The following is a 26,857-nucleotide window of genomic DNA, read 5'->3' as shown; positions in this document are numbered from 1 at the left end:
GTAACGAAACTGATTCTCTAAATATGACAATTTAGATCTCAAGTGACTAGATTATGGTGTAGACGTAATGTCAGTCGTCAACATAATTTCAAATATGTTGGTATTACGTGTGAGCACAATGGTATGAGTAGAGTAGAGTTTATTTACATTACATAGATCCTTCTTAGGACTCAACCAAAGGATGTAGAACTTGTTAATGTTCTTTGTCCTTTTTTTATTTCTGGGAACCGTAATTTCATAAAATGACATCTCACTGTAAGTACCTTGTTGATTTCAAGGTAGATGACTATTTGTCTGAAGATGCCTTAGGTTGCTGCAAAAACATGTACGAATAGTTATTTTACAATGTTACTGTTTTCTTTCTTCCAAATTGTTGCAGAGTTTGTAGATACAAGAAGCAAATGACTACCACATTCTGTGTAATCATCATTTGTAACAGGAAAGTCTGAAGATGAAATGATATAGCTACTTTATTTTCTTAAGTAGCATTATATTACCTATTTACTGTGAAGTTTGATTTAAGTTTACATCACGAACTAATATCTCATTTTATGATACTCAACAAAATTTAAAGTTAATGCAAATGACAAATAGTACTCTTTCTTTAGTACAAAAAATTAATAGTTGATACAGTGAAAACATTCAGATCTCTTCATTTGTCTCTGTTTCTGCCCATCGTCTTCTGAACCCCATGCTGAAGCAATCGTGTGTTTGTGTTGATTTCTCTCAAAATATCTATTCTGAATTATTTTACATAATTTGTGTTCCTTTTTCCCTTTACACTTTACATTTGTTTTAATGGAAAATTTATTTCAAATAAAGTTACTGTAGCTCTAATTGTTACCTTTCAGTTAAGAGGAATAAATGTTTAATGGATTTTCAATTTAAAAATGTCTAGAAATTTGTGCAATTCAGCTAGAGACAAAAACAGCTAACTTAGTTATATTAAGCCTGTACAGAGCTCCATCAGGTAATTTTCAACAATTTCTAAGGGGACTAGATGCTACTCTAAAGTATCTGTATAATCCAAAAACTGAATTTTTAATCTGTGGCGACATGAATGTAGATTGTCTAAATGAAAACTGCTGGAAAAAACATTTAAACTCATTACTAGCAACATATAACTTGATACATACTGTAAATTTTGCAACAAGAATTCAAAATGACTTAAGAACAGCATTTTCAAACTAATTCTGCTGTACACAGTGTCAACACAAGGAATAAAAATAAGCTTCATAGACCAATTGCCAATCTCTCATGTTTTCAGAAGAGTGCATATTATGCAGGGATCAAAATTTTCAACAGTCTACCATCAAATCTCACATGTCTTGTAAATAAAAAGGCACAATTTAAACTAGCATTAAAAAGATACTTAATTACACACTCCTTTTACTCTGTCGATGAATTTGTAATGTTTACAAGTAAGTCATAATTTATCTATTGTATATAATGGGTGGGTTTATTTGTAACTTATCTCTACTTTATGTGAATCCTTTGTTTGTATTTGTGACATTTATATAATAGTATGACTTGTATTTGAATAACATGTATTGTATTATTATGACTTATTCTACATCCTATTGTCATCTGACTAACTTATGGATCCATGGAATGTAATAAAGATGTATGTATGTATGTTGAATTTACCCAAAAGATTAATCCATATGACACTACAGAGTGGAAGTAAGCAAAGTAAACTAGCTTTAAAGTATCTATTGTCATGAGTATGATTGTTCTCAAGGCAAAGCATGCAGAGCTTAATTTGGGAATAATACACTCAATGTGTTTCTTCCAATCTAAGGTATTGTCAACTTGTAAGCCAAGGAATTTGTTTGTTTCAACTTTCGCAATTAATTTTTCTTCTAAACCCATATTTCACCTAGGATATTTCTTGTTCTTATTAACAAATTTTATGGTTTGTTTTTTCAAAATTTTGTGCCAGTTTGTTAGCTGTAAACCATTTGTTTGTGTTGGCAAAGACATCATTCATGATATTTTCAACTAACATAACTTTGTAAGACTTGAGGTTCTCACAGCGGTGAGTATGAAGATATCCGTCTTCTGGGTTATTGCGCTGTGTAGTCTGGTCGATGTTAACCAATGTTTCAGAGGTCATACTGCCTCCGTCATCAGGGCGATGAATATGCCAATAGGGTGTGAGGAGCTGGATTTATAGGCCGGGAAGTGAAAGGTATAGCCTGCCCCGAGCCAATGGGAGCAGGTATGGGAGTGGACCAATGGTAGCACGTGGGCGAGAGTGGGAGAGAAAGTAGAGAGAGGAAGGTGAGTTTGGTTGTATGGATCAGGGCCCTGAAAAGGGCCGAGTCAGTGGTCTGGTTGGTTCTGGCGGCGCACTCTTGCTCGCTCTCGGAGTGTGTGAATAAGAGGCTTCCAGGACTGGCTCAGGTGAAGTCCATCTTCCCTGTTAAAGTTATCGGGATGTAGTTCGATCTCGATGGCTTCCCTGATTAACCGATCATGTAGCCGGTTTTTGAGGAGAGGATAGAAGTGTCCTCTAGCTTTCTCAAAAATTTTATAAAATGTTGTCAGCAGTGAAGTAGCTCTGTAATTAGAGATGCAGGATTTCTCACCGTTTTTATATAGTGGTTTTTACTTTTGAATATTTAAGTCTTTCAGGAAACATTCCTACAGCCATTGAATGATTACGAAGATAACGTAATGGAATACTTATATAATCTACACAAGATTTAAGTACTTTAGATGAAATTCCATCATAACCACATGAATTCTTTTACTTGAGAGAAGTTATTATACTTTTAATTTAATTTGGTGTGGTAGGAATTAGATTAATATTTGGAAATGAATTAGGAATTGCCTTAGCCAAGAACTTCATTGCATCCTCGGTTTTTGGGGTTATGGTATCACTGCTGTTCATTCTTTCTACAGTTGTTAAAAAGTAGGTATTAAAATAGTTAGCTATAAGTTTAGGATCATTTACTCTGTTATTATTTATCATTAATGGTGGGCTTTCAATGTCTCTCGATTGTTTGCCAGTTTCCTTTTTTTTTTTACAATTTTCCAAACAGTTTTTACTTTGTTTTCAGACTCTATCAATTTATTGTAATGCATGCGATTAGCTTCTTTAATGACTTGAAGTAAAATTTTGCAATATTGTCTATAGTGTTGCTTCAGTAGTGGGTTCTTAATGGACCTGCTATTTAGGTAAAGAGCTCGCTTATATTTGCATGTTTTGATGCCTTTAGTTATCCATACATTGGTTTCAGACAATTTTTTCCTTGTTTTAGTAGGAAAACTTTTTTCAAATATGCTTAAAAAGATGTTTAGAAAAGAATTGAATTTTGAATCCCACTAAGTAATAATTCCCAATCTTTACTGCTCAGGTGTTGTATAAATTCATTTAAAGTGACTTCATTTATCACTCTAGTTACCTTCTTATCATTGCAAAAGTTAGAAATAAGGTTTATGTTTTTTATAACTAATAGCTGAGCACAAATATTATGTGATTGATCAGGCATAATCGAAGACGCTATTGAATGTATCATAATTGAAGACAATGGAGTGGACAGCAGCAGCAGTAGTGATGAATTGAGTGATGTCAGAAAAGGAAGGCCTATCAGGAATGGAAGAATTGGAAGAGGACCGAAGAGTTGTGAAGATAAAATTATCTACTACTCTCTGCAGTGCAGAGCATTTGTTGCAATGGAAACTCAATGGTAATACACATACCTACTCATGGCTGGTTGACGGAATTCAGCGTATCAGATTGTACAGCGTCGATCGATAAAAATGATAATAGTAAATTTTGGGGGGGAAAAGAAGCGGGCATTATATAATTTAGGAGGGTTCACCGTACCATCTGTACTGTCTTTCTGTAACAAAGAATTTTCTTTGCTATATGGATATTTGTATGGATCTGAAATGACTATGGTAGATGGTTGAGCTGGTTTTATTTGCTACACAATATAATACAATTTCATGTGACGGGTGTAGTTGTTCAAACTCCTGTAAAGTCTTAAAAAAAAGGTTGTAACTTGTGTACATCAAGCCGCAGACAGAAGACACTTATAACAGGTTCTACTGTATGTATCCAATCCAGGAGGCTGCCCCCATCACAGAACTTCTCAACATGGCTCTCCACTGCACAGTTGAAAGTAAATGTAAAGGAGTCCCACTATGCGCCATGTAGGCACTTGGGGGGGGGGGGGAAATATAGCTCCTACTCATTATTATCCTTGGCACTAGAGGGGGGTGAGTGGTCAGCATCACACCCCAGCTGCACTTTACCCCCGGGAAAGGACCCTGGTAGTACACAACAAATTTACAAACTGCATCATAGGGTACACAGGAATTTCAAAGCCACCTGTCAGTACAGTGCAAGAGCCACAGAGTGGGAACCAGGGAGGCAAGGCTATACAGTACAAGTATTACCAATTTACAAAATAATAATTACATCATGACTAGCAAACATTTCGAATATATTTTTTTGTGTTCAACTACAATACATGTTTTGTTCCCACACTATGGCCTTTGGGGGTAAAGTAGGTGGTGGTCAAGCTGTCTACAGCATGACAGGAACTGTCACAAAGCTCATTATTTAAACACAAAAAGGCAAATGTCTCTGACTTATGTTTCCATCTGTCATCAAATTCCACTCATCTGAAATTTTTCCTGCAGATCCATAATTTGTTATTAAAATACAGAAACTGAAGTTATAAATCTCACTCTTACGTTTTCAAGCCAAATGCCAATAGAACAGCCTGCACTCTGAAGTTGTTCAAGTGGAGGCAGCAGTGACAACAGGTTTTGGGCACTTCACCTCAGTTCCTTGCTGCTTACAGCTGTCCATACCCCCTCCACTAATAACTGACAGTGGTAAAGGTTTTGGTGGATCCATATCTACCAAAAAGCCATTGGTACTGCCCGTTCCAATAACCTGCTGGCGCTTGAGTAGTGCCGACGCATTGTGCAGCAGCGAGAAGCAGCTGCTGCAGACACGAACTGGATCATACAGCTGCTCATTTGGCAGAGGCACAGTGTTCTCCGAACAGTCGGCACAAAAGATCTTCCCACAGTTCCTGCATCAAAGAACATTATTACTGCTCGAAATGTAATTATAATATTCTTGGTTTTACCAGGAAACTTTACTGTGCAAACATCAAACTGCATTTTGAACCAAAATCCAAATGTTTTGCCCGTTCTAAATGAGAAAGCCAAAGAAAGAAATACTCTCATTACATGTTGAAACAGAGGTGTGCCTGATATCCTCAAAACCATGTAATTTTATCAAATAAATGCATATTAACAAAATGCTTGGTAGATATTGACTGATTGATCACCCCGATGAAGAGATGCAGTGACCTCTGTAACATCAGTCAGTGCCTACTGGATAACATGATAAAATTCGCAGAATATTTATACTTGTCGCCATGAGAACCTGAAATCACACTGTATCCTGATTTATTCTGAAATTATACGTAGTACTGATATGAAATTCACTTATGAGCACTATGAGAGAACAAAGTTACATGAGATCTCATGAATAGGGAATACAGCAGAATGATCTGGCTCAGGATAGGACAAGCAGTGGGACCTTTTGAATAAAGTAATGAACATTCTGAGTACCATACAAGTTGGGAAACTTCACTTCAGAGCTGTAATATCTATAAAACGGCACCTGCAGTGATGCTTTCGTCTGCCGAGCCAGAACTCGGTGTCGCAGCCCATGCACCGATTAACGGCGTGGTCTGGCACCCACAGGGTTGGGCCCGTCTCACGCTCCTCCACAGCTTCCCATGACACATCAGAGGGGAGAGACTCTCCAGCTGAAGGCTGCTCCCCACTGCACACTGACTCCGGCAGCGAACCCTGTCACACAGTTCGGAAATCGGTGAGCGACAAGTGGGCAAGTCATCACCAGCACAAGATAAGCTGTTCTCTTTACCAAGCTACATTCAGAAGAACTGAATCAAGCGGCAGATATGAGCTACATACACAGCGTGTGATAAATGGCAGTCTTTTGTGGTGACAGTGTTGAACCTTGAGGTTAAAGAATAACAATCAATTTATTGATCAGCTCATCAACTAACTACTGAAGCCATCAATTCATCACACTTAATACAAAGCTTGACACACACTACATGACTGATAACCTAAATTAATTTATCATTAAAAACTTAACATAAAAAAAACTAAAATGAACATAAAGTAAATGCTTTAAGATGCTCTGTTATCAACATCACTTACATCATCGTCAGGTCTCTCAGCATTGGTGTGGTTGCAATGGTGACACACCTGCTGAATCAGTGCTAGTCTTGTTGTGTACAGCTCCCGCTGTAAAGCATCCTCTTTGGCCTATGGCAACAAAGCAGCACAAATACAAACATGCCTCTGCCAACTTAACCTAACCTAACCATCACTTTCAAAGAAATACACAGACTTCTGGATTTAGTAATGCAAAAACTAAATTTTAATTCAGCTCAAAAACATGAACTTAAAGAGGTACTCCAATTGAACACACTTTTGCTATGTTCTACATTTCACTAGGCCTTATGTTTATTTATTATACACAGCCATATCACTATTTACACGGTTCTTGCCTTAACAATAACATGGCTACACGATCAGTGACAGGCAACATGTCGGATGACAGCATGCAGCTGATTAGACACTGTCTCTCAAATGTTCACATAACATAAAGTACAAATACTGGGTCAACAATTTATGAGGCTGTGGTCGTGCTTGCATTGCGTGGTCAGCCAGCGCTCTGTTGATGTCGGCGGGAGTCGTGTGTGTTCTTCCGGTGGGTGACCGGCGAATCAGTTTCAGTGCCGCTAGTAACAGCGAACTACGAATATTTCTCGTCACTAATACATGTTATTACATTAATTGTTCTTACCTTAAATCACAAAAGATGTTCAAAGTGACTTCCTTGTGCTTGCAGGCAAGCTTCACATCTCGTTAACATGTTTCGAAATACTCGAAGAAGCTCTTCTTGGGAAATTGCCGAAATCAATTGTCGAATATTTTCTTTAAGTGCTTCTGCAGTGTGCGGATTGTTTACATAAACTTTTTTCTTCAGCATGCCCCACAGGAGGCCATTGATCGATAACTTGTTCACCAAGCACTTCTCTTAATGCTAACATCGACCGATCAGCTGTGTGAGCTGTAGCATTGTCTTGCATGAAGAAACCGTAATTCTTTTCTTCATGGGTCATTTCTTGGAAAAAGGGTCTAACTATTAAATTTACATAACGTTCACAATTTACCTGCACACTGCAGAAGCACTTAAAGAAAATATTCGACAATTGATTTCGGCAATTTCCCAAGAAGAGCTTCGTCGAGTATTTCGAAACATGTTAACGAGATGTGAAGTCGCCTGCAAGCACAAGTAAATCACTTTGAACATCTTTTGTGATTTAAGGTAAGAACAATTAATGTAATAACATGTATTAGTGACGAGAAATATTTGTAGTTCGCTGTTACTAGCGGCACTGAAACTGATTCGCCGGTCACCCACCGGGAGAACGCGCACGACTTCCTCCGACATCAACAGAGCGCCGGCCAACCACGCAATGCAAGCACAACCGCAGCCTGATAAATTGTAGACCCAGTATATAAACATTTTACATTAATAAATGTGTTTTATTGTATATCACCTAGTTCTCATGGAAAATTAGCTTTACACGCTTTTCATAAGCACATCCACTGCATAGTCAGAAGTTACATATCGTTCCACTGAATTAACATATTCAGATAAAAGTGGCAGACCTTAATGACATCTGTAATTTGTCATGGAACAGCTTTTTTGCATGATGACATGACAACATCTTCGCTGCCACGAGACTCTCAAATCTCATACAAATACCAACCTGATGAAGGGAAGTGTAGGATGAACATGGATAAACATTACAAGAGAAAGCCTGCACTAAAACTCTTAAATTTTACACATACCATAACTCATTATGAAAATATTTTGAAACTAATCTGTACAAAAACATGAAATCATGAAAGCAATGCTAGAACATATTTCTGTACAGTATGAGGCATTACTCACCCTGTGTTCTGCAATTATTTGCTGGAGACGCAATTGAACATCACTGTGCAGTGGTGCTAAACCATCAAGGTCATCTGGGCGGTGACTGGTAACACCAGAGTGGTGGTGCCGTGGTGCCCTCTCATCGTTGGGTGTGGCAGGATATCCAGAGCTTGGGGTGCGGGAATACAGTGGTGGAGTGGAGTATCGGGACGTCTTCCCGCTGGTGGAGCTACTGGCACTCCCATCTGCCAGGAATCGTCGGCTAGTGGCACAAACCCTGCACACGTCACCCCCTGGGAGCTCTACTGTCGGGCTCCCTAGAACCCGACTAGCAACTAGGATGGGCTGAACGACACCATTCTCTTCATCAGTAAACATGGTACCATCCAATGCTTTAATAACTCCATTACATCCGTTTACATCACCAGCCACCAGTGTGTCCGTAGAGCTGTCCACAGACTGAGGCACAGATGCCACGCTCGCAATTGTCGTCACAGCACAGATGGTCATCTCTGATCTGGATTCAGTCGTAGTGTCCTCATTGTCATCATCCTCTGAATCATCAGCAAGCCGTGGATCCCCAATACCCTCAGCAGACAAACTGTTGTAGTTGGAAAGCGAGGAGAAGGTTTCAACATGATGTGAACTGCTCTGCAGGAGAGATGTTTCTGCTGGTGACATGAAGTGATCTGCTGACTCATCCACTGATTCCTCATCATCATGTGTGGCCAATTTCAGAGTACCAAACTTGCTATGAGTGAAACAGAAGCCATCATCACATATCTAAAAGCTATGATACACAATGCAAAGCTACCATCAGCTGCCGCACAGTGCTCAAAACAAAGAGGATGCATACATACGTGTCTAGAGCGATACTAGGATCACTGGAACGCCGATGCATCTGAGTTGCGTGATCAGCTGCGGCTAGCAAGTCATCATAGGAACGAGTCTTGCCAACTGGAGCAGAAGATGAGGCAGGCCCACTGTGGTGCGCTGAACCATGGTCACCATTCAGAGCGGCACCCGAACCATGCTGCGTTGCTGCCGCACCACCGACGGGTGACAGAGGTTGGCTAGTCTCCACTGCACCTAGGTATACCTCACTCCATAGCACGAGGTCCCGCACATTGCAGGAAGGCCACAACACCTGTGCACAAGTTGATACCATAGCTTATAACTTAAGTGGCAGTCTTCATAACTCACACATGGGCTCGTATATGATCTGGCTATACCCGTAAAAAGTTATTTTGGTATTACTAACGCTGGGCTATCACTGTTAGACATACATCACTCCACACCGTGGTATGACTGAAAAACCTGAACATAGGATAAAACATCCTGAAAAGCAATGTTGATGTTTATCTGTAAATCTAAAATGAAGGCTGCTCAGGAAACTTCACACATTGAACAAACAGCAGATCCCAAAAGACAAAGAAAATGGAGTCTTAGAGGTAAATGAAGAAAAATGAACAGGCCAATAAAGAAAATAAATTACAACAGTAAGAAAACAATGAAGCAAGACTGAGAAAAGCACCGTCAAGGTCATGCCGTAACAATACGACTCACCACATCTCGTGAAGTGCAGTACAGGTGGTTCCTGAAGTTGGGAGCCTTGAGGAACTTCCACACTGAGAAAGTCCTCTCAGCAACCTTCAGACTTGTGCGTTCTTGCGTTGAATTGCACAGGAACGTTCCAAACAAGTTTGAGTATGTGTGTTGTGCTAACTTCACCTGTAAATCACAAACAATCGCCATAAAATTCCTTTGAATGTGTCAAGAGGAATGGGGTGCATAGGAATCACTTGGAATGGCTCAACTGACCAGGTATGCCTGTGAGAACTCAAAACTGCAGGGAAACTGGTGCAGCAACTGATGTACGCAGTCCAGCCACTGGAGGAACACAGGACAGCGCTCACTGGGGTCAGCCTTCCCCACTGCATGCCCACACCGATCAGCAAACTTGTGGCCAAAGTCAAGCCACTCCCGCTCACACAGCACTTGGAAACCCTGCAAAAAGGAAACAAAGAGACATTTCAGTCTGACATTACCCAGTTACAGTGAGGAACATAACGTTTAATGAATGTCTTAAGGTTTGTGACAGCGGCTGTCCCTTTATACCAACATGTTGAACATCACTTCCCTCCACCTAGTCTTTCATCTCCAAAACTATCATCTTTATGATGCTACTGACATCCATTCATAACACACCATACCAATGCGTCTTTTGTCTAACCAATTTTTCTTTCAGATCTTCCTTATTGTCTGGTTACTTAAAAATCAGATAATTTGTTTAGAAGCCACTACAGCCCCACTAAACTGACTTCTCCTACACTCACCAGTATCACACTAATGCCAGTAGAACAACCTTGCTGTGTGGACAAAGGCCAAAAACATAACTGGAAGCATCTGCCACCAACAGTACTTACGTCAATCGTACGGTAGTACGGGTCCAGTAACAGCTCTGCAAGGGCCACAATCTGAGGTGTGCGGTCCCAGCCATCTGAACAGTGGACCAGGACTGGCCGCTCTTCATGTTCTATCGCAGACGCTACTGTCACAGCAGCCCGCAGTAAGCCAGACATATGATGAAGCCAGTGAGTCCCTTCCAGTTGACTGAACCACCTGTAACAGAGCCACTTCTGCAAACCCCACAAGCAATTTCACTGAAAACTGGTTCGTGCTTCTGATCTGAATAATGATGTGGGGCTGTGAAGTAAACCAACAGACCACATTTGGCATTCAAAGATTTCCAACTTAGGCATTAAAAACAAACATTAAAATTGTCACATTATCACAAATAGATCATTACTATTGTGGTTTCTCAAACAGTGCTGTCAGTAGTTCAGATTATACAGTCAAATGATTAATAAATAATAAAATGAAAAGTATATGGAAGGAAGAGATCATGGAATGTTTAAGTTACTATCCCAGAATGTGCACAGAGGGATTGCAAAAAAACACAAACAATATCAGGACAGTATGAAGCAGGAGTGCTAACCACTTGGCCACAATGTTCTGTACAACACTGCTATTAGGAAAAGTTTATTACTGCTTATACTTACTTTGAAGGTGGGAGCATCATGATATTTGATGGCCATTATATTAAACATGACACATTATTAGTCAAGATAAAGAACACCACAAATTGATTTGTTTGTGCTTGCAATTACTGTGTAAAATATGTCTTCTATTTACTGAAATATATCTATACATTCAGGTATTTATGTAAAGTAATAATTCAACCTGTCCAATTCAGGCCAACAGGTTCGTAGAAGTCTGCACAGGGCGAGAACTCACTTTGAGATGTCTGCAGCAGAGGAACATAATTGTCGTACAGACTGGAAACTGCTGCGGATTGAATGAATGTTTGCCAGGTTCATGAACTGGATCTCACAGCTCGGGTAGTACTCGGGGCACTCGCAGCCACCACCACGGGCACGGTTAGCCACGGCCGTCGTGTACGAACGCGCGTCCATGATCAGCACCTTCTACAAAAAGGTGAAAGTCATAACCACACCAACTGGAATGCTGGCTACCTCAAATAAAAATTCTATGCTAACCGACTTGGTTGTATGACATTCAATTCTTTTAAAAAGAGCAGTTTCTTTACAAAGTTGTGATATTCAGCAGAACATATTCTCAAACTTTCACGCAGACAAGTCATTAAACTGCTTAATTATCAATTTAATATCTATGATGTACAGTGGGAAGCAGGAATCACCGTCACTTATCAGAATGCGACTCACAAACCTTGCAGCTGTTTCCATCAATATCACTTTCAGCCGCCTTATTATTGATTGTGCCACGGTCCACAACGGTGCAGCGCCCATGATCATACGCGCATGCATGTGCAATGGCCTTTAGCAAGTTTTCATCTGCAGCGGACCTCCAGCCAAGCCATCCCACTTCTGGTTGACTGCAGCGAGCAATCACAGCCCCATTGCCAGTATGCCTGAAAAAACAAAAACAATACTTCCCCTGCATTTTGTACTCTACAGCAAGGCAAAATAAATTCTAAGGGATGAAAATCTGGATTCCTGGACTGGATGTGCAACTGTCCCTTACTCAGAAAACCCTGAACCATGGTGCTCTGTAACTTTGCTTACCTCCACACAACGGCAGGCACTCGCTGTGCACTCCTATAATGGGCAGCAGTCTCTAGGGTCTCATCTGTGATGCATGCTGGGACAAGCAACAGTCGCGGATAAGAGGCACACAGCCGATAGTCCACATTGGCCTGCACATTAAATATATGTACTTGTAACAGCCTGTTTCTTGTTACACCGAATCTCTTCCGACATGATTCTACATACTGTTTAATTTGTCAATTATTATATACGATATAATATAAAATGTTCAAAAATGTAATAACATTGTGGCCATAAGTCATAGTTTTTTGGGTATGAAAGTAAGCAAATTAAATCATTTATGGAGATCATTCCCATGAACCTTCATTCAAAACAAAGTCACTCTGAAAATGGTTTACAGATCTTGATATAATTTCGAAATTCTTTTCATAGTTCCAATTTCTCTCAGTAACTGAACCCCCCAATAAAATTATTACTGTCTTTTTCAATGCTCTCAAAACACCAGGGCCAAACTGCACACAAGGTGTATGTAAATGTCATTCCACTTGGCCTATTATAAACTGTATGTACACTTTTAAACATTTACATTTTGACACTCAGAAGCCTCAGAACTCCAGATCACTTGAAGATGAAGAAATGTGCTACCACCTGACGAGTCGTTAAAAGTGGTACCACATATTGGAGAAACAAACACTGGAGAATAAACTGAGACTTGAAGCTCTGACAGCAACTGAACGTGATGCAATGTTCTTGGGTGATCAGCCACATCAAATGGAAACAGTCTTTCTTCCCGCAATTCCCAGATGGAGACAGAGAAGGTCCCTTAAACACGAGTCTTTTACTCTGAATTAATGCAACTGATGCACGAGACTTTATGTAACATTACGGAAGTTGCGAATACAAACTGAAAATTCTGATTTGTTAAAACAGTGAGTCTTAGTATCATGATGCTTGGGTGTATAAAAAAAGACAGTTATATGTTGAAATTACAATACAATAATTAGGAAAATGCAGTCATTAAATGTACACAAAATTTATTGGGACCACATATTTTGAACTTGAACAGAAAAAAGCCTTATTGCTATAGCAAACAGAAGTGAAATTCCTAAAGTGGGTGGCAACTGCTATTTGTCCACACATTCAGGTTACTAAAGAGACAAAAACAATACACATCAGACTTGCAGTCATAACAGACAGCACACTTGCCTGTGAAATGCGCCAGGCACCACGCACATCAAACCTGAGGCGTTCCACCTCTGCATGGAAGGACGAGATGCCTGTCGGGGCATCTCTGCTGCCCCCAAGACGCGCAGCAACTTCTTCACCCCCCTCCTCACTTGACCAAGCCATAAATGCAAAAGCAAATAAGTCTTCAATGCTGGCGGGAGCCATTGTTGCCTTGTGAATTCGATGAAACCAATCAAGACAGTGCTCATTTGTGGTAAATGTGCATCTATAAAATAATGTACATAGCAATTTATTACCACATTCTTGCATAATGAATAGTGAACTGTATCTTGTTGAGAGGAACACAAAGACTGCTAAATCTGCTTCTCTTTGAACAAAGGAATGCAGGAACGAGATGTAGGAATTTGGAGCCACTTACAGGTACAGAGGTGTTGGCTCAGTGCAGAACTGGAATAAAATTGAGTCATACATAAATAAATACAAGAAAACTGTACAAAATTCAGCTAAACATTCAATGACCATGTCTCATGTCTTACATGTGGTCCAGATGCCTGCATGTCACACTTATATATAGCCAAACTGTAACAACGTAGCTGACGTCTGGCCGGCAGCCCAGCCGTCCAAAGTTGTAAATTCCCTATTCCCAGATTATCAATCATTTCTAGCCTTGACAGAGACTAGACACCTTTGTCATCTAAATGAAATAAGAGATCAAACTTCAGTACTCATTGTAAAACAGCGAAAATAACGTGCTACTTCTCCTGACCTGAGTAAGCGCGCATCCTTGCAGCCAATGTGTAGACAGAAGATGTCCTTAACTTCTATGACCTCTATCAATCCCAAGGGTATACTGTAGTATGTATCTTTCAGCAGCAGATGGAGCCGGTAGTTGGAAAGAGCCAGGATGCCGTCAACAGTACGCCCAAGGAACTCAACACCTTCACCACACACAGGTACAAATGGCACTGACAGATGAACATCCTCAGCCTGAAGAGTTCGTTTCGGAAATAGTTCACATGCTCGAACATGACATATCGACTGCAGGCTAGATGGCTGCTCAGAACTGCCATCCATTCTGACATGTATAGCTGACCTGTAAACAGTCCAAGCTAGTTAAAGTCAACTGTCATACCCTCTCCTCTTAACCCTACGTCACCTTGACACCAAAAAACTATTGATTCATTTTTCATTATGTAACAGTGAACCTCAATGTTTCACTAGCTGACATCCTGTTAAATCAGACTATACCATAATGAAGTTGCACTGACTATCTGTTACTATTACCAAACTAAACCTACTACAAGTTATCCGGGGTGAATCAAGATGCTCATCTGTAATCTCTATTAGAAGATAACGTTCTTTATTATAATTTCACTAATCTGCATGGGTGCTGACAATGCATTTATCCATACACTAATCGCTTGGGGTATCATATCACGTTCAAGGGCATACTTGTCACAAACACTGCCCAAAAGACTGAGGACTTAATACAGAATGCTGCATCAAGACTTAATTGTAGAATTAAAAAATGCAAGAACAATTAAATCGTGCACAATATGCGATCAATACACCATGGAGAACACTAAAAATAACGATAGAAAAGAATGACGTTCTGTAAAACACAGATGAATTTAATTTTAAAACAAATAATTTACATGTGTCATGTGTAGGATATTTCTTCAAATAAAGAATATATAGTTTGTAAAACAACTTGCTAGAAGCAATAAACCATCACGATTTCCTAAGACACGCCTACTCTTCATAGAAAACTTATAAACGCACATCCTCACAACATCTCTTGACCATGTACGTCGATAGAAGAATGCTGTTTTTCTAATGTTATAAACAAGTTAAATCTTTTTGCACAGTAAACCGAAGTGTGAAAATGCATTTCAAGGATTTGCCGATGGCCTACATATTGTGAAACGTCAAAATCACTTAATCTATGCATCAGTAACAAACTTACTAACTTCCAAATAAAATATAACAATTTCTTTTTCACTATTAATTGTACATATTTTTTTAAAACTGTACAAACGTATTATTGTAAATTATAGGAAAATCACATTCTCCGATTTCTCACAGCTGATTCGGAATAGAAAGTTGTTGTAATGGCGGACTAACATGACGTCAGCTGATTATGGCGACCTTCTGGCCCTCTGGAGGGAAAACAGAACAACATCGGACTTTTGGCTCGTTTCCAAAAATAAGGAGGCGTGCCCGTAACGTTTATAGCACGACTGGGGTTTATTTTTCATTTTAATGCAATTTATTGCGAGATTTTAATATGTACATTTTATAGCAACGACTCTCAGTTTCGATCAGCCTAGGTTGTGCAATTGCGTAGTAAAAACCTATTTGCTTCAGATAATTTTAATCCCCCCAATAATCTTGTAAAAATCCTTCATAAGTATTAGAATAAGAAAGATTCTCTTCTGCAACTGTAAAGCTAGACGTCAGATTGCAGCAGGTTTAGTCGTTATGTTTATGGGAATTAATATCGATGGGAAGAATCGAATACATGAAAACAATCGATCGTCTTCAAACACTCGAATGCAGTCACTGATTATAACTTTGACGCCTAACTTCACATTAATCACACGATGTTTATAAATGCACAAAAATTATAAATTGTGTACAATGGTATTAAATTCAAGATATTTTATTAATATTATTGTGCATAAATAAATGCATAGCACAAATACTTACAATGTACAATATAAGAATTCAAACATACCAAATTGTAAACTTATGTCTGTTCCAATCATCTTGAAATTTTTGAGAAGTTACAGAAAACTGTCTATCATCTGGAATGTTGCACCGTGTAGTCCCGTAGTTACTTTTGCACCTCTGAAACGTCGGTAAATTTCTACGAGACTGCACTGCGCAAAATCCCAGAAAATACCCAACTTAAGAAATCAGTAAAGTTGCCATAAGCTACTTCAAGCTATTGCCCGGCATTCATGAGAGGTAGCGAAGGACAGCCATGAGAAACGTTAAAGACAAGGCTGGGCTTCGAATCAGTGACAAACAGAACATGAGACATTGTTCGTACCCCATTTGACACCACGCCGTGTCGTAGTTCCCAAACCTTGCCTTTCTGTCTGACTCTAGCAACAGCGCAAGGAAACAAGACACGTGTGTTGAAGGCGATCACTGCTTGCAAGTCGAAATTCTCCGATGCTGCTTTCCACCTGCGCAGAGCACCAAGAGCGAATTCAATAAACTTACATAGCCATAATGAGCACTCTCAAATCATGTGGAACAATCCAGATCCCATCGTCAACATGGTCCATCCTTTTCATGTAAACATCTGAGCTGAAAGCTTTTCAAGACTGATTCTTCCCTGAGGAGTTACTGTTGTACTATTTATCAGTATTACTCCTGTTATCATTAGGCCTATTATTACTGTCACAAAAACAACTTCTAGGCCTAATGCTACTAATACTACTGGTAGCATTACAATTACTTTAACAACTTATAAACGCTAACGAGTTACTTCTTTGTTTCTGATACTGTACATGTTCGTATTCGAAGGAACAGAATCGTGGGAAAGTTGATGAAACGCTGGTTGGGTGTGTGAAATGCTACAAGAGTCTATCTGTCCCAATAGTAGGTCACATATAGGCATACTTATTGCCCAGTAATAACCAGATTTAAATCTAGAACACAAGGGCTTCTAATAAAGCCCAATAAATCTACGCATGCCTACTAGAATTGATGTAAAATGAAAGAATGTGAACTGGTTTGAATCGGTTAAAACGAAAAGCTTTCGTGAGCTTGCAGATGAATGTAGTCGCAACAGTTGATAAAATGACATAAAACTCATTTCTGTTACACCCACATAAACCGTAGGTTAAAATAAAATCTTAATCTGGCTCTGAAATCACACATCTTTCGAACAAGTTCAGCTTTATTACACAACAATGATACAACGAACTTTCTGGAGACAAATTTGTTGCCCACCTAATTCACTACCAGCTTCTAAAGAAGGACATTACTTTATGGGGTTAGTTAGTCAGGTATTTAGTTAGTTAATTAGTTAGTTAATTTAGTTGCTTCGGGGGTTTGAACCGAGAGATTTGCAACATGAACATAAGACAATGCTTTTTCCAGACATTGGTAGGAAGTTTTATGAGGTTGTAATGAAACTGTAGAATTTTATTAATATTTTTTTACGTTTATAGACTCTCAGTCTCATTTTTTGGCCACTTGGTTTGCAGTGATACTCAGTGGTCTGATTCTGTAAGTGCAGAAGAAATACAGCTTGAAATTTACTCACTAGTAAACATATATAAGCCTACATTCATATAAATGATTTTATATTATATTATGGAACCTGTAGTTCATGTATTTATGATGCAAAACATCAAACATTTAATGTTCATTAATTTTATTAAACTTGTGTTACAGAAATGTTATGTTCAAGGGGTTGTGTGATGGTACACCTGTATTTTTTCAGCCATCTTGCCCTGCTCGTTCGCTCAGTAACGTCACGCATGACGTATGTGGCTACAGTGTCGGATAGTAAATTAGAACACAACATTCTCTTACTCAAAATAATATTCCCTTAATAATGAAACAAAGTCCTAGTGTAGTGTTATTTAACTAATAAAATTACAAAACCGGCTACTTATTTTGTATTCTTCAAATCCCTATGCATATTTATTTGGCCATGAAGGTGTATAGAGGACGTGGAGGAAAACTATACACATTATATTGCAGTTTAAACGCTGAGTTGTGTAGTCATGACCAGAATACGATCGACTTACACGCAGTCAAATATATGTTTATCCCGTCTTCTTCCTGATCTGTTTTTGTAAATTTCACAGGTCACGCAGCATCGAATATCAAGGTGATTGTTAACTACAAATTTCTAACAATATGAAATGGTTATAGCCTTCTCTAAGATATTAAGCTGCGATCCGGATTATAGGGAATGAGGAAAACCACTAAACGCTTCAATCAGAATGGCCGATCTGTAAGACGAGACTGGAATATGGGACCGAACGCATAAGAAACAAGGTATATTTTTCTTAGCACCTCGATTTCAAATATTTATAATTAGGTGTCTTTAATTAAAGCAAAGACCAAACATTAGACCCATACAAAACAATTGGTAAACCAATTGCGTTATACGAATAGGCTACGTCTTCCCATTTTTCGATCTCTGCCCTATATGCCTGCTATGTTTGTAAATATGAGTGAATATACCGTTATCATTGTTATAAAACTATAGAAAATAAATTATTGAATCCCAAATTATTTATATATATTCATAGGCTTGTCCACTTGTCTCTCTTAAGCCCCCAATTTTCCAAAACTTCGTCTTTAAAACCTCTGTTCGTCACTAAGAGTGAGACCAAATGTATCGAAGCAGTAATTATGTTGTAACTTTAGGTTTATCAGTTTTTAAATCTGAAGCAAATGGAAATTCGTGCAATATGTAGGGAGTCTTGTTTGTTTAATTTTGATCTTTTAATGCCTCGAGTTGATTGCTATTCACATTCCGCCACTGAACTAGCGTTTGATGACAGAGACATCTTCTGCAAGATCTGTAAGTAATTCGACTGAAGCGCGGGGGCAGCAGAGAGTCGTCGAACGTCAACAGGTGTGGGTGTGCAGGTACGTTGCTCTCCGTAGAATTTTCTGTGCAGGGTTGCGGTCACTATGGAAGCTGAATTTTCTAGGCGGCTTGAAGTTTTATAAATGTTGTAAAAATTTGCGAATTTCTGCAGTTAAAATTTAGACTTAAATTTATTTTGCATAAAAGCTGTTCATTATGGTTGTTAAAATTTATAGGCATTTTCGCGGTATTTTTTTGAGACCACGACATTGAGTTCATTAGGTATTGCAAAAAAGAAAATGTTTAATTTATTTATCCAGATTTACTATTCTGTTGACCAGAAACTGTATAATTCTTATTTACGAGCTTTATAAATGAAAATGAAGCTGATAGTAAATTTTTTTCGACATGGCGCCAACAGTGACATTTTGGCGGTATTTTATGACGAGAAAAATCATCGATTATTTTAAGTGTTATAAAGTTAACAACTTATTAATTATTTCGTAGCTGATTATTTACTAAATTGTCGATTGAAACATAATATGACGTTGATAAAATATATATATATATTAATATTTTTGGGGCTGTAAATTAACACGAACATGACGTCAGAGCACGACTTTTGACATATCGATACCAAATCTTTGAAGTACATAGACTTTTAGCGGTATTTTATATCGATACAACATGTCGATTATTGTAAGTGTTATAAAGTTAACAACTTATTAATTATTTCGTAGCTGATTATTTACTAAATTGTAGATTTAAAGATAATATATTGCTGATAATATGTTGTTGAGATATTTTTGGAGCTGTATAAATTAATACATACGTGACGTCAGAGCACAACTGTGGATGTATCGATACCGAACATTTAATATAAATGTGTAGCCATTTTTGGTTTAATGATTGTTATATTTTCGCGCCGACAAGAACATTGAAACTAATCCCAATGATGATTTGCATCAATAATGAAAGTGTTTTGACGTGTTAGTGGATTTCGAAGTGTTACAGTTGAAATTTTTGACCCTATATTGTTAAATTCATACTAGTGAGTTACAATCTAAATTCAATGCATTCGTTGCAAATTTGTAGACATGTTCAATATTTTATAACCTAAAATCATGTGGATTATTTAATATAGTATAGTTTTTTACATGTCAGTGACAAGACGTTAGATGTTTTCAGTGGATTTTCCCTCTAGATTCCAATCTATACTGACGAATATTCTTCAAGGTTTTGCTCAGTCCTTCCCAGAGTATCTTGAAGCAGATACTACAGCATCCCTCGCTCATCATTTCATATCATTGTACATTATTCCTCTCATGCACCCATCATAAATTCTTACTAGAATTCAAGCTGTTGTCGGTATTACAAAATTATTTTCCAGCTCTGTTGAAGGTCTAATGTTGATACTTCTTTCAGAGCTGCTTCTTTCAGTATATTGAATACAATTTCTCTATAGGGTTGTGTAAAATTTTATTGCTAATAATCCCATTTTTCGAGTTCAAAAAGGAGATAACCAGGAAAAAACAAAGAAGCTGATATTTCCGTATTTGTGGCCGACGTTTTTCTGATATATCATGCTGCTTTTTAAATCTATATTTGACCACAGACAGACAGACACGATACGAGTGAAGAACACGAAAATGCTGCTGGCAAAATTAATCATGAAAGGCATACAGTATAGACAGAAGAATGTTAATTTACGCAATTATTAAATTTCTACGTAATTTACAAATTTTAAAAGTATTTAAACATGCTCGATGGTATGGGATTTTATAACAATGACGTCACAAATTTTAACTTTGCAAATGACATCAGAGTTTGATACAGAAATTATGTTATGGCAGTTACCACATATGATCTGTACAAATTACCAATCTACCTGCATGACTAACACACTAACAAAGACACAACACCTCTTCCTTCTATTTATGGGTGGGTTTTCTTCTCTGTGCATGGCCGGCAAACACTAACTTAACACGATTTGTACAGTCATATGTGCCCACTGCCATTTTATCCTCCTTCCTAACAGCACTCGACAGTAAGTGCAGTTGTGATACTAAATATGCCGATACAATTTATGAATTTCGGACTGATAACGCGGCTCGTCGAAAATAAACAAAAACTTTTAAGCTTTACGTCTCAGAAATTTCGTGATTGTAATTACTGGGCTATTATTAAAAACAATTATTATTAGCAGCAGCAGACCACGAGATGAATATGACGTCACAGCAAGTTCATAAAACGTCTAACTCTAGGCCCTGCCTGAAGAATTGTACATTAAAATATATTTGATTAGGCCTTCGTGTTTCAATTTCTGCCCGAATCTTTTTCCACTTGGTTAATATTTATTAAAATAAACGTGAAATGAAATGAAATTAACTGTTCACGTTTGTAGCCATGACTGACCAAACGAGACCAACTCAGACTAAACAAGAAACTAGTCTACAATAAAATGATAATATTAATGGACAACCATGTTCCCCCCCGAAGATGGAGACGGTATATTCCCCGAAATGATATCTACGTACAGGTCCATAAGACATCTTTACCATCGGTTCGTCCTTGTCTGGCGTCTTGTTATCATTAATTTCGCGTGGGTTTCTTCAGTAACTCCTACCAGTACGTGCCAAATGCCATCAAAGTCCCGGGACAGCGCTGCTTCTCTGTAGCCGGACTAACTGTGTCGTCCCTCACACCGTTTATCAGTTCTTCCTCCACAATCTTCGCATTCCGTTCCCAGCTGCACGGCGCCAGAAGGCCACTCGAAAGCAAGTCTTTTTCTACGTACGCAATTAAAATTTAGCAAATTCATACTCATCACACACAAAAAGAGAAGGATGCTGGCTTTTAATCGTGGAGTCCCGGGTTCAGTTTCGGGTGACTTAGCAAGAATCGTTGCACACGAAATGTTTGTTTTGTTTCATCGCGTGTTCACCCGTGTGTCGAAATTTTGATGTCCACTGCTGTGCCGACGTTTAGGTACGCACTAGTGTGCGAAAGAATATGCACTATTGTGCCGACGTTTAGAAATGCACTAATGTGCTCAGTTTAGAATGTGCACTACTGTGCCGACGTTTAGATATGCACTAGTGTGTAAAAGGATGTGCACTACTGTGCCGACGTTTAGATATGCACTAGTGTGCAAAATGATGTGCACTACTGTTTCGACGTTTAGATATGCACTAGTGTGCAAAATGATGTGCACTACTGTTCCGACGTTTAGATATGCACTAATGTGCTCACTTTAGAATGTGCACTACTGTGCCGACGTTTAGATATGCACTAATGTGCTAGTTTAGAATGTGCACTACTGTGCCGACGTTTAGATAATGCACTAGTGTGCAAACAGATGTGCACTACTGTGTCGACGTTTAGATAATACACTAGTGTGCAAAAGGATGTGCACTACTGTGCCGACGTTTAGATATGCAGCAAAAGGATGTGCACTATTGTGCCGACGTTTAGATAATGCACTAGTGTGCTAGTTTAGAATGTGCACTACTGTGCCGACGTTTAGATAATGCACTAGTGTGCTAGTTTAGAATGTGCACTACTGTGCCGACGTTTAGATAATGCACTAGTGTGCAAACAGATGTGCACTACTGTGCCGACGTTTAGATAATGCACTAGTGTGCAAACAGATGTGCACTTCTGTGCCGACGTTTAGATAATACACTAGTGTGCAAAAAGATGTGCACTACTGTGCCGACGTTTAGATATGCAGCAAAAGGATGTGCACTATTATGCCGACGTTTAGATAATGCACTAGTGTGCAAAAAGATGTGTACTACTGTGCCGACGTTTAGATATGCAGCAAAAGGATGTGCACTATTGTGCCGACGTTTAGATATGCACTCGTCCGCCCAGGTTAGGCATTCCTACCCTAGCTAGATGACCAGGACATTGCGACTTTCTTGATTTTTCTATCCTGTGGCCAAAGAAACGGTTTTATGTGCAAATTAAAGAAGAAGTGTCGTCAATTTCCAGTACAAAGTTATTTTATAAAGGATTTACTGCCCCTTAATCTGTAGAGTTCTGTCTCTAAGAGGCCCAGTTACACGGTCATACTGAACAGCTTACAACACGGCTGTTAACTGATGAAATATTACGTTTTATGGCTTTATATTTGGACGGATTTTAATATCTTATTATATTCCAGCATAATCCAGTGGAATGTCAAACAAAATATCTGAAACGGAGTGTTTATTAGATTAAGTAAAATTTGATGACGATATGTTCACGGATGAGCGAATTTTAAATGTGACAGGCAGGTTGGCAATGCGTGGTTAGGGAGTGCCTATTTTGTGCGTGTGCGCGTTTGTAAAGACTCTCTGAGTATATGTGAGACAGTGTTTTGTGCAATTTCCATGGATTTTTTCACCGGCCGGAGCGTTCCAGACTTCGAACCAGGGACCACGGCAAGAGGAGCAACGCGCAAAGAGTAACGTTAAGAAACCAAACCAGTGTCGGCCGAACCCCTAGTGGTTGAGGACCCATCCGCTGGAGGATGGGCTGGGTGCTAGCGGCAAATCTTGTACGCCATAGCATCGGCACGGTCTTATCAGGTTAGCCCGGACCCAGGCTGGCCAACGATAACCACGTCGGTCCGTGCCAGGCAACTTGTGTTTGACGCGGCGCCCGCAACGACCAAGGGCATGTTTGGCTAAGGTCAAGTTGGCAACCCTGTGCACTTTACATTTTTTTTTATAGTTTGTAAGCGTCCTCCCTGCCCTCCCCGATAGGTGCCCATGTTAGGTCGCGTGAACTTAGCTTTTGTGTCCATGGCGCAATGGACGTTCACTTAGAAGGGTTTGATATTTCTGTGTGTTTTTTTTATCACAGGGTGCACAACTTGACAGGTTCGGTCGGCACAACCAATGAAATCAGTGCGAGAAGGAGAGAGACAGACAAAAAGAACTTTTGCATTCTCTTCCTGTTAATAACTCGCATTGTTGGGACAAAGATTCAGTCTAATGTAAAATAAAAAGTGATTTTGTTGTTATCGGTCTTTCACTTCATTGTTGAAAGAACCGTCTGAATCTATTAAGATATAAGGATTTTTATGAGGTAAAAAGTTATAATTGTCTCTTGTGTATTTTATTGTTTTTCCAGGCTGTTAAGTGAGCTCAAGATTCAACATTAGAGAATGATACGTTATGTTTTAACAATAAAGAAACGCATTATGCGCGCGAATAATAAAAATTATTTTACACGTTTTTAATTGTCGATAACGGGTGTCAGTGACGTAACAGTTTGAATTTCACGTGCCAGTAAACATCGTCGTAGTTAGGATTTTACTTATTCAGAAACTGTGCTGACTCAGAAACACATTCGCTTTCGGCTGGCGTCACCTTCCGTGAAGCCGAGTTGACTCTGGACTTGACAATGACGACGAGTTCTTTGCTAGAAACAGCACAGGAAGTGCACGGGGATAGTTAGAGGCTGATCTGCGCACGTCGCGTTTCATTTTTTAATTCAGCGGAGTGTCGTTCCGACAAGTTAAGAGTCGCATTTTGAACAGACGAAATCACCAGCTTTATTTTGCGACGAGTTCGTGCTTGAAAATGGCGTTTTTAACCTTATTCGGACTTTTATGTTTTCATTCCTTGTACTAGGACGCTTATAATTGGGAATATTTTAAGTTTCATTGAGCTGTACTTGTGTAAAATATGGACAGCTGCAATGTACAAGTGGTATTCTCAATTATACGCTTTCCATTGTTAAGGATATGAATCAATAATTGTGAAGATCTGCAACTGAAATGAGAAGAATATGAACTTCTATAACAACACAGGTAAGTTTTGTGCATCGTCTTAAATACTTCCAATTTGCGGCTTTTTTTTTGCTGTTCTTACAGAGGCTCGTTTTTTCGTTTGTTTTGATTGTTTCAGGTCCCGCTCACGTCCTGTGCCTCAACGTGGCGAGCGGGTGAAACAAAGAACGGTGCATTCCCGAAATTGATGTCATTGTTACGTTGACTTCAAAATACTATCTTTTATATTAACTTTTGAGTCTGTTGCATGTGTGTGATTATAATTCCTAATGCGGATATTCAAATTTATTTTTAGATTTTTAAATCTAATTTTATAACAATGCCGATTAGTTGCTCCGTGTCCGTGAAGCGCAAAAACTACCTCAGTAAATAAACGAAAATAAATCCTAAGCGCGCTGTTTCTTCCCGGGTCCCGGCAGAAGCCGCGTTGATCGCCGCCAAACGCCAACAGGGACTGCCGGTAAAATTATGCGCGCGGCATTGGCAGCCGTGTGTAAGTAACATCGTGTTACGTCCGTAGTTGTCGACCTTTGTGGGGGGGCTCGCGGGATACTTGAGATACCAATTTATTTGCGGCACAATAGAATTAGAATATAAATATACATTTTATAATAAAACTTCATTTTTTGAGCGATTAACATTTGTTGCATAAAAATATAAAATCTTCGTAAAACAAAAACGTTAAAGTTTAATTAATAAAATATACTCAGTTACAGATAACAATACAATATCAGTTTTACTTGATATCTATTTGGCGTATTTAGTCTTTTATAATCATTCTTTAATTCAAAACTTTATAATGCACTTGGCAATGACTAGCGGCGGTTGTTGATTTTTATGCAAATATTATGTACACATGAAACGTGGCATAACAGCATTTTAATTCACGACATTTTTTCTTTCGGGTAAAAGCATAGCAAACGTCTTTCCAAACACGCACCAATCACTTAAGTAAAAAGGGCCTTGAAACAGAATCGAGTGAATTTAAACTGACAGTGCTGACGTTCGTGAGTGTCTTATGTTACGTTTTTGTAAGTGCTCCGAAGTACTGAAGACACGCACGTAAACATAAATTTATTTGCATGTGGCCCTTAAAATGTAAACATCTCGACAAGATTTTATGTAAGTCTTCTAATCGAATTTTAATACAGGGCACGTAGTTTGGGCGCTATTATTTGCGGACGGACATGACAAAAAGTAGCAGGCTCTCTTCAAAGATCCCATTTGGAAAATTTTTAGGTGCATAAAATTTACAAAAGTGCTGAAACAAAATATGATTTGACATATTCCAGGGAAAGTGTAAAGTTATACTTGAAACAGAAATGTGTTTGTAAATTCAGCAATTTTAAATTAGGAATTAAGGGAATGCGTCGTTCTTTGGCCAAACAGGATAATTTACTGAAATCCTTTTTTAAATATGGAATTTTTAACTGGTTACCAGATTCTCCTTCCACAGCCTTTCCTGAGTTATCAATATTCACGTATTCCTAAAGTTATGTTACATGTCACTGCAATCGTAGCCAGTAACTAATTAATTTTCGTATGAAATACATCTGATGTGCAGTGTTCTGTGTCATTTTTTCAAAATTTTATTTTTTCCTGTTTCAAATTTATGGATTTTTTATTTTTATTTTTTATTTTTGGAGTTTTGTGTTATGTGTAGCATTCACTGTCCTGAAACTTTCTCAATCTTGTAATTTTATCAGATAGTTCATGGTAAGAGTCTTTATCACTGACCCAAAACACGATCATATAAACAATTACATAATTTTACTTCCTTGCATCATTGAGGCAGCGTCAATTATTATAATGTCCTCTAACAGAGTGGCAGTCACATGTGATTTGATGATAAATAACTCAGCATTTTGCCAGTTTAATATATTTAACGCTAAGTTAACCTGATCACGTATTAAAAATTGTATAAATAGAGGGCTAGATGTGTACCATAAAGTGTCTGCAATCTAGTGCCATTATGTTCCAGGCAAATCATCTGGACAAACCTTGAACCAGTCGAAGTGTGATTTTGGCGAGTTCTGAATACGGCATTCTTCCCTTATTTAATCTCTCTTTTTCAGTTGCATATGCTATGTAGCATCAGATGGTACGATGATTGCAAATGGTAATCCGTTGCTGCCTGCATCATCAAGGCCATGAGATGTTTCAGAGTTCCTTACTGCCTCCATCATCAGGGCGTTGAGCTCATAAACGTCGGTAAA

General features: G+C 38.7%; 1 protein-coding gene and 1 long non-coding RNA gene across 5 annotated transcripts; one reads left to right on the top strand and one right to left on the bottom strand.

The window, feature by feature from the left end:
- The first annotated feature begins 127 nt into the window (after window positions 1–127).
- Window positions 128–3,963, top strand: LOC110830818 (uncharacterized). The gene is made up of 3 exons (XR_002543390.2): window positions 128–255; window positions 2,110–2,283; window positions 3,494–3,963. It is a non-coding gene; the product is annotated as an uncharacterized LOC110830818 (long non-coding RNA).
- Window positions 3,913–15,421, bottom strand: LOC110830811 (phosphatidylinositol-3,5-bisphosphate 3-phosphatase MTMR3). 4 transcript variants are annotated; one of them, XM_022066118.2, is made up of 14 exons: window positions 15,264–15,421; window positions 14,060–14,386; window positions 13,312–13,558; window positions 12,124–12,254; window positions 11,768–11,969; window positions 11,315–11,505; window positions 10,444–10,639; window positions 9,839–10,024; window positions 9,584–9,748; window positions 8,878–9,164; window positions 8,036–8,768; window positions 6,226–6,333; window positions 5,657–5,847; window positions 3,913–5,057 (listed from the first exon to the last, which is right to left on the bottom strand). In XM_022066118.2, exons 2-14 carry the CDS (start codon window positions 14,365–14,367, stop codon window positions 4,757–4,759), a joined length of 3,246 nt encoding a protein of 1,081 aa, XP_021921810.1. In that variant the 5' UTR covers window positions 14,368–14,386; window positions 15,264–15,421; the 3' UTR covers window positions 3,913–4,756. The 4 variants fall into 4 exon arrangements, with proteins under 4 accessions (XP_021921810.1, XP_021921809.1, XP_021921807.1 ...); XM_022066117.2 differs by having other exon boundaries at window positions 15,260–15,420; XM_022066115.2 differs by lacking the exon at window positions 15,264–15,421 and adding an exon at window positions 15,076–15,213 and having other exon boundaries at window positions 11,315–11,502.
- Window positions 15,422–26,857: the final 11,436 nt, after the last annotated feature.

Source organism: Zootermopsis nevadensis, unplaced genomic scaffold (assembly GCF_977971745.1).
Source record: "Zootermopsis nevadensis isolate Lab colony 2312 unplaced genomic scaffold, Znev_1.0 Znev_ptg000003l, whole genome shotgun sequence".
NCBI lineage: Eukaryota > Metazoa > Arthropoda > Insecta > Blattodea > Termopsidae > Zootermopsis > Zootermopsis nevadensis.
Note: the sequence above shows the minus strand (reverse complement) of the source record. Positions and strands in the feature narration are given on the sequence as shown.

Excerpts from the sequence above, each read along its gene's own strand:
- LOC110830811 (XM_022066114.2), bottom strand. Across the intron at positions 11,506-11,767 it reads TTGATGGAAACAGCTGCAAG|AAGGTGCTGATCATGGACGC; the intron begins GTTTGTGAGTCG and ends ACCTTTTTGTAG. Across the intron at positions 10,025-10,443 it reads CGTACTACCGTACGATTGAC|GGTTTCCAAGTGCTGTGTGA; the intron begins GTAAGTACTGTT and ends TCCTTTTTGCAG.